The 13565-nt window shown below is 46.2% G+C and overlaps 2 protein-coding genes across 2 annotated transcripts; both read right to left on the bottom strand.

The window, feature by feature from the left end:
• Positions 1 to 1738: 1738 nt before the first annotated feature.
• LOC147956947 (F-box protein At2g23160-like) lies at positions 1739 to 3522 on the bottom strand. Its single transcript, XM_087535376.1, has one exon. It carries the CDS (start codon positions 3483 to 3485, stop codon positions 2298 to 2300), a length of 1188 nt encoding a protein of 395 aa, XP_087391502.1. The 5' UTR covers positions 3486 to 3522; the 3' UTR covers positions 1739 to 2297.
• Positions 3523 to 10187: 6665 nt separating this feature from the next.
• LOC125518120 (F-box protein At2g23160-like) lies at positions 10188 to 12556 on the bottom strand. The gene is made up of 2 exons (XM_087533942.1): positions 12398 to 12556; positions 10188 to 12283 (listed from the first exon to the last, which is right to left on the bottom strand). The coding sequence occupies exon 2, from the start codon at positions 12245 to 12247 to the stop codon at positions 11051 to 11053; it is 1197 nt and encodes a 398-aa protein (XP_087390068.1). The 5' UTR covers positions 12248 to 12283; positions 12398 to 12556; the 3' UTR covers positions 10188 to 11050.
• Positions 12557 to 13565: the final 1009 nt, after the last annotated feature.

The raw sequence follows: 13565 nt of genomic DNA, 5'->3' as shown, positions 1-13565 counted from the left end.
AGAAGTTTGTTTCACAGGTACATAGTGTTCATTCCATTAAAAAATAAAATCAAGATGACAATCCAACCAAATAAACAGTGCAGATCTTTTATTTACAAGAAAGAAGGTGTTTACACCTCATCTCCTACGCAAACATTCTTGCCGATTATACTGTGGTACCCAGTCTGGAACTCTGGATAATCTCGCCCGAAGAGCACCTACCTTGCGGTAGATAGTTGCGGCAAGGACACATTGCCCTGCGTCCTCAGCACTCTCACTGGGCACCTGCCTTGCCTTCTCCCTTTCTCTAGGTTACTTGTCTGAAATTTAAGATCACTACAAGTTGTCAATACGCAGTTTTAGCTCGCCATCTATCGACATGAATCTTTGCTTCTCTGATCGCTCCCTTCTTCAAGTTACAGGCAGTAAATGCACGCATACGAATGGTGGAGCCATCAAATGCCTACAAAATCACGCATTTTTAATTGCCCGATTGAATTAACACAAGGAATAAGCGGCCATGTTTAATAATACATCTTATTATCTCAACATGCATGACAAAAATACGGACCGGTGGCAAAACTTCAGAAAGACCCATGAACATCCAGCAATCAGTCAAGGCTGCAAAAATAAACATTGCATACATAGAAAAAGTTCAGAAAGATGTATGGCAATTTGGTCAGCAAGTCAGGGCTGCAAAAGCATCAGCAGAAAGACCCATGACACATTGCAAAAGTATCAGCATTCAGTCAGTAATCGGGGTTGCGGAAAACAATATGAAAACGTAGCTTAATACACAAGATGACAAGTCGGAGCATTGTTTCGATTTGCCAAGCCTTGATAGTTCTTGCATCAGCATATTTGTCCTCTGGAGCACACTTAGCCAGCTCGGCGGATGGCATGGAAATGAAGAGTTCAGGAGGGCCGAATAGTTCAGGCATGCCAGGAACAGCGGAACAGTGTTGGTGGTGGTGGCTGTACTAGTAGTAGCAGCAGCAGGCTAATCGCCGTACACCAGCAAAACTATGGTAATCATCAGGCAGCTAGAACAGAACAGCCCAATGGGAAAGCCAAAATATTAAACTGCATATCTTAACATGAAAACAAAACATCACAACTGTTCGCAAAATACATCAATCTGCAAAGAGTTGCACATTTTTTCTGACAAAAGGTAATATATCTACTTGAATCCATTCAGTTGATACCTATACAACATCGTAAGATGGGTGCAGAAATAACCAACTGATAACTAAATCTAATTTTCACTAACTTACAGAAGTTGTGTCAAAATGAGATCGGAAAATTATAAGCTAACTGGGCTGATAAGGTAAGGTCTAAATGCATGGACAGTACTTCGGTCGGTGGCTGAAACAAACACAAATAAGGTTGCATTCATTCTATTTTGTGAAATAAGTTTGCAAACGAGGCTGTTATGCATTAGAGAGAATGAAGCTGAAGTTTCATTGAAAGCGAATGAAACTTCACACTACATATATTTTAGAGAAGAGGTAGGGTGGAACAACTTTTGAGTTCATTTAGAAACAAGAGCACCCATGTAGTGCTTTGGTGAAGACATTTGCTATCAACTGTCAAAGTTCTAGCACAGTAAATGCCCTGTCCTGGCATCTGCCAAAATCCCATTTTCATACGTGAAGCACAAGCTTATATGATACACACCTTTGTCTTATCACCTGAAGTAAAAAAAACGGACCAAACGCGTGCACACCAAACACAAAACATTTCCATCAAAGCTTGCACCTTTGTTTCATTTTTTGAGATTAATGCAATACCTCTTGTTAACAGATTCAAAGCTCTACTGAATTCATTTGCTACACTAAATATAAGTAAAAAAGAACCTGCTCAAAGGCAGTGCTTTAGCAAAATACTGAATGAATAAGGTTGAGTAGACATCACACCCGTAACTACTCTGACTGAACCATTTAGTAAACTACCAGGTTCACAATCTGCACTAGGACTTAGGATAATCATAAGAACTGATTGTTATGGACAAGAAGGCTGGTTACAGTATAATTTAGCCCCATGGGACTAATACATGCATGTCAAGAACAATAGCCAGTTCTTGGTAAACAAGAACAAGAGTAACGGACTAATGGTGTTCTTTGGAATTGACATTATGCTTAATCTGTAGGTTTATCAGGCATTGCTCTGAACTGAAAACCAAACAAGTAGGAGTGTAAGCACCAGCAAATTGAGCAACATGATTCAAGCAGATTCCAAGGTGCACAGGCAAATACTTCAGCAGACAGAAGAGCCGATTCTTGGAGCAAGCATCAGGGTGGTTTGAAGGTAAAAAAAAACTAATGCTCATCTGCATCTGCTAATAGCTCTGAGAACATAGGAACATAGGGTAGAAACTGTTGTGTATTGTTCTCAAGATTAAGTATATACCCAACTTTCTGATGTCGCATATCATACGCTGCCAAGTTGTCCCCGTCATTTGAAACCAAGAAAATGGTGTCGCAATCTGGATGAATCTCAACCACCCTGTACGTCTTCCCAGTCATGCTCATAAGTTTATCGATGCTGGTGGTATGCTTCAGGACCAATCCTTTACTTTCATTATCCTTGAGGCACCAGAGTGATATCTCAGAAACTAGGGTTTCATTGTTATCATCAACATAAGCTACGGCATAGTGTAAGCACCCCTGCGATGATCCAATCGTACCAAACTTTGAACCGTACGGCACGTGGATAGTCTTCCATACTTTCCCCTCCATGTCCACCCCCACCAGCACATACTCGCCATTCATGTCCTCCAGGTTGCCCATGAGGTACAGCATACCCCCGACAAAGACACATTTACTCCTTAAAAGGGTAGCTTTCTCAACCATCCCACTGTCCCTACGACTCCAGGCTCTTGTACGCGAAGAGTAGATGTTCACTCCTGTCAAATAAGCTTCCATATTGGTCTCCTCGAAAGTAAGAACATGGAAATGGGACGAGACCACCGGATCAAAAGCCAGACCTGCAGTAGGGCTATGTATGTTTGTGGGTGCCGGCGGTTGAGGTTGAGGGGGCAGCTCCAGCCACCTCCCGGTGGCGGGATTGCACACAACAAAATGGAAATCGCCCTCTGTCCAAAGGGTCACCATGTTTTTCGTGTAGCGGCGGTAGAGAAGGAGGCCATTGCAGGCGTCCACCTGGGCAATGCCCTCGTCCTTGTTAGGCTGCAGGTAAGGGAGGGAAGGGTCGAAGGGGGCTAAGCCGCCCGAGACGCTGGCGAAGTGGTGGCGGTGCCCGCTGCGGTAGGATATGTAGAGGAAGCCGGCGAGGGTCTGGGGCAGCTTCTTGCGGTTGGCGGGGTCGGCGATGAGGTCGCGCCAGGCCACGGAGACGCACTTGAAGCGATGGACGGATCTGGCGGGGAGGCGGGAGAGGATCTCTAGAATGAGGTCATCGGTGAAGAGGCTGGCTGTCGCCGCCGGATGGCTGTCAAGCCTAGACTTGGTGTTCCTCTCCATGCTCGCCTCCATCTTCGCTTCCATGGAGCAGGGACAAGGGCAGGATTAGGGTCGAGGTGGGACCGTGGGATCGATCTATGAATGGAGAGAGAGGAGATCGTCAATCTGGCAGAGGAAATTCAGCGCTGATCTTTGCCGTGGGGAGTCGGATCGGCGTTTTGGGTGCCGACGACGATGGCTAACGGAGACGCTCGTGGACGGCGGCAGTTGGATTCTCGGAGGCAGACGCTGACCCTGACCAACGTGTTTTTATAGGAGGAAAAATATGCCCTTCGCATCAAAATTTTCATCAGGGCCACTTAAATGGGCTATCGGAGAAGTACAAGCATGGCCCATGTTCTAAAAGACGTGCTAATAGTCCAGCAACCGCCGCCATCATCGGCGCTGTGCTGCGGTACGCAGTCTTGAACTCTGGATGATCTCGCCTGAAAAGCCGGTTGCGGCAAGGACACATTGCCCTGCGTCCTCAGCACTCCCACTGGACACCTGCCTTGCCTTCTTCCTTTCTCTGGGTTGCTTGTCTGTTTTTTTTTTATCTGGAACACCTGGCATTTCAATCACTTTGGACCAACCAAATCAGCGGTCACAACACGAAATACATCGTCAGGGATATCCGAGTACCAAACATGTTGGCCGTCGGTGGAACCCTTTGAACAAAGAGAGGCCAGCACATGCGCTGGGGAGTTACAAGCTCTAGGGGAGTACACAACACGATTTGATCTATCAAACTAGTATGGAGCTGGAACTTTGCTTCCCGGAACAACACACCAAGAGGTCCACGATCGGCTGAATCGATGACAATCGCCTGCTGCGGAGCTAAAATATCAGTTTCAAAAATAGTGGGGCCCGTACCATGTTGCTCTGGGTTGCTTGTCTGAAATTTAAGATCACTATCTATCGACATGAATCTTTGCTTCTCCGATCGCTCCCTTCTTCAAGTTACAGGCAGTAAACGCACATGTAGGAATGGTGGAGCCATCAAATGCGTGTAAAATAACGCATTTTAATTGCCCCGATTGAATAGACACAAGGAATAAGCGGCCATGTTTAATAATACATCTTATTATCTCAACATGCATGAAGAAAATACGGACCGATGGAAAAACTTCAGCAAGACCCATGAACGTCCAGCAATCAATCAAGGTTGCAAAAATAAACATCACATATATAGCAAAACTTCAGAAAGATGTACGGCAATTCGGTCAGTGCTCCAAAAGCACTAGGAGAAAGACCCATTACACATTGCAAAAGCATCAACATTCAGTCAGCAATCAGGGTTGCGGAAAACAATATAAAAATATACCTTAATATACATGATGATAAGTCGGAGCATTGTTTCGATCTGCCAAGCCTTCATAGTTCTTGGATCAGCATATTTGTCCCCTGGAGCACACTTTGCTAGCTCGGCAGATGGAAATTAAGAGTTCAGTAGGGTCAAATAGTTCAGGCATGCCAGGAACAACCGAACAGTGGTACCAGGTGGTGGTGGTGGTGGTGGTGGTGGCCGTACTAGTAGTAGCCGCAGCAGGCTAATAGCCATAAACCGAGTGCTTCAACAGGGAAGTGCATTCCGATCTCAAACGATGGCACCCATCATGCAGCTAGATCAGAACGACCCAATGACCAAGCCAATTTTTTTTCTGAAAAAAAGGTAATATATCCACTTGAATTTGTTCAGTTGATACCTAGACAGCATCATAGGATAGGTGCAGAACCAACCAATTGATAACTAAAGTTGCATTTTCACTTACACAAGTTCTTCTAAAATGAGGTCCGAAAATTATAAGCTGGCAGGGCTCACGACTTAAGGAAAATGCATGGACTGTACTTCGGTCAGTGGCTGAAACAAGCAGAAATAAGGTTGCACTCATTCTCCTACTGTGAAATAAGATGGCAAACAGAGTTGTTATGCATTACAGAGAATGAAGCTGAAGTTTCATCAAAAGCGAATGAGACTTCACATTGCATGTGCTTTAGATAAAAGGCAGGGTGGAACAACTTTTCAGTTTTAGTTTACAAACAAGAGCATCGCTATACGAGGGTTCCCCACGCTTTATATTATAAAGGAACCATCATCAATCATAGAACATCTGCTGGGGCGAACAGCACATCAAGCCCAAAAGAAAAGAGAAAGAAAGAAAGATAAAATAATGCCAACAACAGCAGCTCGACGAAAGGCGGATGACTCGCCCCAGCTGCGCCCTCCGGAGTTGTCCCACCACTCGCCTAGACTCCGGACCTCCGTGTACCAAGCAACACCTCCAAGAAGGAATGCCACGTTGACGACACTGCTGTCCGGACATGTCCTAGGGTTTTCCCCGGCACGTGCAGAGGATTGGGGAATGGGTATATCCGACGCCCTTCAGGAAGGAATGGTGGCACCCGCAAGGCGTCACCGCGTCGGTGCCGGATGAGCCGGCAGGGATTTCTCCCAAACCCAAACCACGACTACCCGGCCGATCCGAAGCCTTCTGACCGATTAGCCACCCACCAGCGTGCACCACCACGGACTTGACGCCACACACGTCGTCTCACTGAGATTGCCATCATGGGGCCAAGAGGATGGGACGAAGGAAGAGGGAGCGGCAGCACCGAAGCTGCGCAGGAGGGGAACTACCTCCAGCGCTGTCGTGCGGGGGGGCTACAGCCTCTGAAACCTCGTGTTAGCCGACCGGACGCGGCAGCAAGGGCACCCCATGGCACCCGGGGTAGGCCGGGCCCGCAATGCTGCCACCGCCACGCTGCATCAAGCTGTCAACAGCGCCACCACCACCAAGTATCCCGACGCAACCCCGCCGCCTCGAGGGAGCAATGTCGCCGACAGAAGAGCCGTCGGCCTGCCCAGGCCAAGATGGGGCCCGAAGGGGCCCAGATCTAGGCCGAGAGCACCCCACCGCAAATGATGGCGCCATCGCCCAGCAGATCCCCCACGCCAGCGGCAAGGCGTCCCGCCGCCGCGCCAGATTGCCGCCACCTGGGAGCACCCCTCAAAGCCGCGCCGCCCTGCCTAGGAACAGATCCGAGAGGGGAAAAACCGGGGGCCGCCGCCACCGATGCTGCCCAAGCCTAGCCCGACGATGGACACCGACAACGGAGGAGGAAAAAGGGGCGGGCGGAGGACTCGAGGAGAAGGGTTGGAGGCGCGGCCGGTGGCCAGAGGGGGGTGACGTGGTGGCGTGAGAGAGAAGGGTCCCCCCTCAGTTCAGTCCTATAGTACTTTGGAGAAGACATTGCTATCAACTGAAACTAAAGAACTGTCAAAGGAACTTCGGCAAATCAGGGTTGCAAAGCATCAGCAGAAAAACCCATGACCATTCAGCAGGCAGGGTTGAAAAAAACTATATAAAAACATAAATATCTTAATAGACAAGATAGTTTAAGTTGGGGCTTTATTTCGATCAGCATATTAGTTTTGTCCCCCAGAGCACACTTAGCCAGCTTGGCGGAAGCAAATTAACAGTACAGGAGGGCCGAATAGTTCGGCAGGTAGCAGTGGTGGCTTTGGTGGTGGCAGGTAGTAAGCAATAGCCGTCCACGAGAGTGGCCAAGCATGCTTCTACAGGGTAGTGCATTCAGATCTCCATTCCTTGATGCAAACAATGGTAATCATCATGCCGCTAGATCAAAGTTCAAAATGCCCCAACGGGGAAGCCAAAATATTCAACTGCATACTTCAACATTAAACGAAAACATATCACAAATGTTTGCAAGAAATCATCAATCCCAGAAAGTTGCTACATGAGTCCACAAACAATTTCTTGAACTGGTAACTAGTGAATAGTACTACAGAACAGAGCATAGTGTGGATTCACCAAAGCCTTCATACATTTTGTATCTTCAGATATACCGACGCGGAGCCCGCCTAGCCAGTTTGGTGGAAGATGAGAGATATGTATGTATGCATACATGATCCAATTTACCCCTGAGAGAAAATTGCTCAGTCATTTGGAAACGGAGGGAGGTAATGGACCACAACAGTCAAGCGGGCCTCAGCGGAGCAAAGGAGTGTCTTCAGATCTCCATTCTTACTGGAAAGGTAATCATCAGACGGGCTGAGCACACAATGTTTCTGAATTGATTTAATGAGCAACAGATATTCTTGTCTTTGCTTCTGGGCATATGTTACTCTTGCTCATGTCGAAAGATGGAAAGTACTTTAATTCACGAAAAACGACCAATCAGATTCCAACAAATCTACCCATGATGATTTGAGAAAAACCTCTAGTGGTATATCATGGATAGTGAGCAACTTCAAGCAAATACCAAATACTCCTTATTCCTTAAGCGAGTAGCCGAGTACCTTGAATCTAGTGAGGTCACTCATCCAATCTGCCAAAGTCTACATATCTTTTGTTTCTATACATCCATTCCCAGAGGCCATTTAATATGTGCGTATGTTGGCGTTTTGTAATTCACTCCCGAGAGAAACCCAGACAAGAAACCAAGAAAGGCATCAAGCACAGCGGCCGAGCGGGATTCAACGGAGACGTGGATTCAGGTCTCCATTCTTGAGGATAATCATCAGGCTTGGCATCTCAGTGCACACCTGAATAGCAAAGTGTCATGTGCCTCAGACTAAGCAATTTTTATTGCTAAATGTTTCTATCATATTGAACACAGTTACAAGCGCCTAAATCAAAATAACAGAAGAATGGAGACGGAAAACAAAAGGAAAAAAAGCCTGAAAGGGGAGTGAGTATAGCATAAAAAATTCCCCTAGACGGACGCATCATTCGCGTCTCTGATTGGAAATCGGGAACGCTGCGAGTCCCTGTCTTGCTTGTCGTCATATACTCATCATGCCACTCGAAATAAAAACTAGGAACTGTAAGCAATCAAGAGATAATATAACCACACTGAAATGATTTCAGAGAAAACGTAAAACAAAGTAACGAACCCATGCTTACAGAACTACACCCATCATAAAAAAAGACGTACCCAGTGCTGAAAACTCCCATCATCATAAGACAGGTTGGGAAATAACCAATTGATAAATAAAGTTGCATTTTCACTAACTTCCGCGCATGCATGGAGAGTACTTCGGTGGCTGAAACAAACAGAAATAAGGTTGCATTCATTCTCTTACTGTAAGCGATCAGAGGCAGCGGGCGGCAAAGGGCAGCGAAGCCACACGACGGCGGCAGCGGTGCCTAGTCTCACCCACGCTAATCACGGTTCACGGATGGGAGAGCGCAGCTCCAAGTATGCCAATTAGGCCGCCTCTGATCGATATTAATTGTCACTGATTTAGTACAAAGTTGTACTAAATCAGCGACAAGTAATATGGATCAGAGGGAGTACCATCAACAGAAGTATCACACATTCACGAAGACTCGCGATTAATGCACTGCAGCAAATTCAATCAACCTAACCCATCAGCTATTGATTTCTTGCCACCATGTGTTTCTTTGTGCTTGTCCACTGTAAACAATTAGTGCTACTTAATTAGAAGACACGAAGAAAGGAAGATAGCAAATGCTGCTACTTGTTACAAGTATGCTCATACCTTGAGAACAACTTGGACTGGAACTTCTGAAACAGAAACTTGGAGCTGCTACTGCACCTGAAAATATAGCAGAAATAGAGATAATACAGGTTCCTCCTCTAAGTAAGGGATGAACAATCCATTGCCTGTTGTCTTCATACTGTCTACATGTACATGGCCCTTTGCTTCACTCTGTTTTCTTGCCTCTTTACCGAATCATGAAGCACCGGCAATATGCTAATTTGTTTTGCTTTTCCAAAAGATGATTTTCGAACTTGCAGGTTTTCATGGTAGTTAGTGTACAGCAAGATATTGACATTAGGATTTGCATTTTTGACAGAATCTGGGAGTCTGACGATGTACATGGTGATTTTTCTTCCTTGCTGGGTACAATTTCAATGCGTACAGCCGCAAGGCACATCGGCCGCATTACCCAGGCTTCAGTTAAGAGCGCACAGTAGCAAAACTTGCACACAGAAATACGGACAGTAGCAAAACTTCAGAAAGACGCATGAATATCCAGCAAGCTAGGTTGCAAAAATAACATCGCATATATAGCAAAGCTTCAGAAAGATGTATGACATTCGGTCAGCAAATCAGGACTTCAAAATCATCAGCAGAAAGACCCATGACACATTGCAAAAGCATCAGCATTCAGTCAGCAATCGGGGTTGTGGAAAACAATATGAAAACGTAGCTTAATATACAAGATGATAAGTCGGAGCATTGTTTCGATCTGCCAAGCCTTCATACTTCTTGCATCCCCCAGAGCACACTTAGCCAGCTCGGCCAGGAGGGCAAATATGAAATGAAGAGTTCAGGAGGGCAAATAGTTTAGGCATGCCAGGAACAGCCGAACAGTGTTGGTGGTCATGGCTGTACTAGTAGTAGCAGCAGCAGGCTAATAGCCGTACACCAGAAAACGATGGTAATCATCTGGTAGCTAGATCAGAACGGCCCAATGGGAAAGCCAAAATATTAAAGTACACCAGCAAAATACATCAATCTGAGTTCTGAGAGAGTTGCCATTTTTTTCTGACAAAAGGTAATATATCTACTTGAATCCATTCACTTGATACCTAGGCAACATCGAAAGAAGGGTGCAGAAATAATCAATTGATAACTAAAGTTGCATTGTCACTAACTTGCACAACTTCTGACAAAATGAGGTCCGAAAATTATAAGCTAAGAAGGCTGACAAGTTAAGGTGTAAATGCATGGACTGTACTTTGGTCGGTAGCTGAAACAAGCAGAAATAATATTGTATTCATTCTCTTACTGTGAAATAAGATTGCAAACAAAGTTGCTACGCATTGGAGAGAATCAAGCTGAAGTTTCATCGAAAGCGGATGAAACTTCACACTACATATGTTTTAGACAAAAGGCAGGGTGGAACAACTTTTGAGTTCAATTTAGAAACAAGAGCACCCATATCAACTGTCAAAGTTCTAGCACAGTAAATGCCCTGTCCTGGCATCTGCCAAAATCCTATTTTCATACATGAAGCACAAGCTTATATGATACAGACCTTTGCCTTATCACCTGAAGTATTAAAATTGGACCAAACGCGCAGACACCAAGCAGAAAATCTTCCCATCAAAGCTTGCACCTTTATTTCATTTTTTTGGCCTTAATGCAATACCTCTGTGGTTAACAGATCCAAAGCTCTACTGAATTCAGAAAATATAAGTAAAAAGAGCCTGCTCAAAGGCAGTGCTTTAGCAAAATACTGGATGAATAAGGTTGAGTAGACATCACACCAGTAACTGCTCTGATTGAACCTTTTAGTAAACTACCAGAGGTTCACAATCTGCACTAGCATTTAGGATAATCATAATAACTGATTGTTATGGACAAGAAGGCTGGTTACAAACAAGAACAATAGCCAGTGCTAGGCAAACAAGAACAAGAGTAACAGTGTTCTTTGGAGTTAACACTATGCTTAATCTGTAGGTTTACCAGGCATTGCTCTGAACTGAAAACCAAGCAAGAGGAGTGTAAGCACCAGCAAATTGAGCGGCATGACTGAAGTAGATTCAGAGATACGCACAAATAATTCAGCTGATAGAAAAGCCAATTCTTGGAGGAAGCATTGAAGGTAAAGCTACCGCCCATTTGCATCTGCTAATGACTCTGAGAACAGAGGAACATAGGGTAGAAATCGTTGTGTACTATTTTTCTCAAGATCAAGGATGCATCCAACTTTCTGATGCTGCATATCATACGCTACCAACGTATGACCTCCACATGGAACCAAGAAAATGGTGTCGCAATCTGGATGGATCCCTATCACCCTGTAATTCTTCATAGTCATGCCCGTAAACTTATCGATGCTGGCTGTACGTTTCAGGACCAATTCCTTCCTATCACAATCCTTGAGGCACCAGAGTTTTATCTCAGAAACATGGATGTTGTTGTTATCATTGTCGGAAGCTAGAGCATAGTGTAAGCACCCCTGGGACGATCCAATCATAGCTAATCTCCAGGCATACGGCACACTGATGGTCTTCCACACTTTCCCAGCCATGTCCACTGCCAGCAGCACATGGTCGTTGTTGGTGCTCGGAAGGAAGCCCATCAGGTAGAGCACGCTGCCAGCAAAGATACATCTAGTGGTATACGACAGTGTAACTTCCTCAGCCATCACCCTGTCCCTATGACTCCAGGCTCCTGTCCGTGACGAGTAGATGCTCACTCCTGTCACGCTCGATGAGTCTGCCTCCTCGAAACGAAGAACATGGAAATGGGATGAGACCGCCGGATCAAAAGCCAGACCTGCGACACGGCTACGCCCTTTCGCCGGCTCTTGCGGTTGAGGTTGAGGGGGCAGCTCTACCCAGCTCCCAGTGGCAGGATTGCACACGACAAAACGGCAATCATCCTCTGTCCAATCCCAAGGGGCCAAATTCTTGGTGCAGCCGCGGTAGAGAAGGAGGCCATTGCAGGCGTCTACCTGCTCCATGTGCTTGTACTTGTTTGGCTGCAGGCAAGGGTCGAACAGGGCTGCGCCGCCGGCGACGCTGGCGAAGTGGTGGTGGTGTCCGCTGAGGAAGGACATGTACAGGAAGCCGGCGAGGACCTGGGGGAGCTTCTTGCGGTTGGCGGGGTCGGTGATGAGGTCGCGCCAGGGCACGGAGACGCACTTGAAGCGGTGGAGGGATCTGGCCGGGAGGCGGGAGAGGATCTCCAGGATGATGTCGTCGGTGAACACGCCGGCCGCATCCGACGTCTCCCCAGGATGGCTGTCCAACCTCGGCTTGGTGTTCCTCTCCAAGAGCTCCCCTTTCTCCGCCTCCTCCATGGAGCGGAAGCGGAAGGGCCTAGGCAGGGGGCAGATCTGCAAATGGGGAGAGATGGAATCACGGATCAGGTCGAGGAAAATCTCGAGTCCCAGGTGGTAGCCGGTGGTGGTGACCTCTTCCTCGCCGTGGTGAGTCGGGAAAGGTAGTACCTTGGATCGGTTTAGGGCGGCGAGGGGCGGCGGTGATGCAGCCGGCGGCGAGGGGCTTCTCCGAGCGCAGAGGAAGACGAATGTGGACGCTGATGCTTTTCTTGTCCAGAGGATAGAGTCGTAGTAGTAAAACTCTTTTTGTTAGAATAGTAGTAAAACTCTCTTAAGCACCTCCAACCGGACTGGGCCTTTTTCTCCCTTGACTCACTATATATTTTTTAACCTTCAAAGTTATGCAAAGGCATGCAAGGAGCTAGAACTACATCCGAAAATAAAATTCATCGAAACTACTCTATCTACGGGATAAAAAAAACTAATCTATCTAGTCCTTGTCTGAGGGGATCGGGGTCACCCACTCGTCGAAACCACCAGCATCATGGTCATTGGCGGCATGAGGCATCTCGTCGTCATCGTCCTCGTTTGCAAAGGTCTCCTACGATTCTCTGTCACGAATGAAGATCCTGCGGCAGTTCGTCGACACCATCCGCTCATTCTCGATGAACACAAGGATGGCACGGTTTTGGCAATAAGGGAAGGGCCGACGTAGAGCTCCACAAGGGCGGTAGCGTCCGCGCGCTCCGCCTCGAGCCGCACCTCCTCCTTGAGGTGCTCCTCCATCATCAAGATACGGAAGTGCTCATGCGCGTTCTCCGTCAACAGGTAGGGGTGATGTTGGCCCACCAACAGCATCATCCGCCATCTCGAACCTGGGGCCTACAGGTTCGGCCACCAAGACCACCTTCTTCGAGCCTTCCCTCTCCTTGTTGAAGCCTTCTCTAGAGGTTTTGAACCTTCCCTGCACCGGTTTTTTGTGTTTCTTCTTCTTATTGTTATTTTCCTTTTTTCTTTTCTTTTCTGATTTCCCCTTTTCTTTTCTTTTTTCACATTCACAAACATTTTTCTAATTCATAAACTTTGTTTTCCAAATCATTAACATTTTTTCAGTTCATCCACTTTCATGAAAATCACGAACAATTTCCAAATTCATGCACATTTATAAAAACTTGTGAAAATTTTCGAATTTGATAATAATTTCTAAATTTTAGAAAAATTTAAACTCACAAAAATATTTCTCAAATTGTGATTTTGTTTCAAACGCGTGAACATCAAATTCATGATATTTTAAAAATATCTGTGAATATTTTCATGGAATTCGTCAACAATTTTT

Source organism: Triticum urartu, chromosome 7A (genome assembly GCF_056163025.1).
Source record: "Triticum urartu cultivar PI428250 chromosome 7A, HENAU_Tu73, whole genome shotgun sequence".
NCBI classification, from domain to species: Eukaryota; Viridiplantae; Streptophyta; class Magnoliopsida; order Poales; family Poaceae; genus Triticum; species Triticum urartu.
This window is presented reverse-complemented; position numbering and strand designations above follow the sequence as displayed.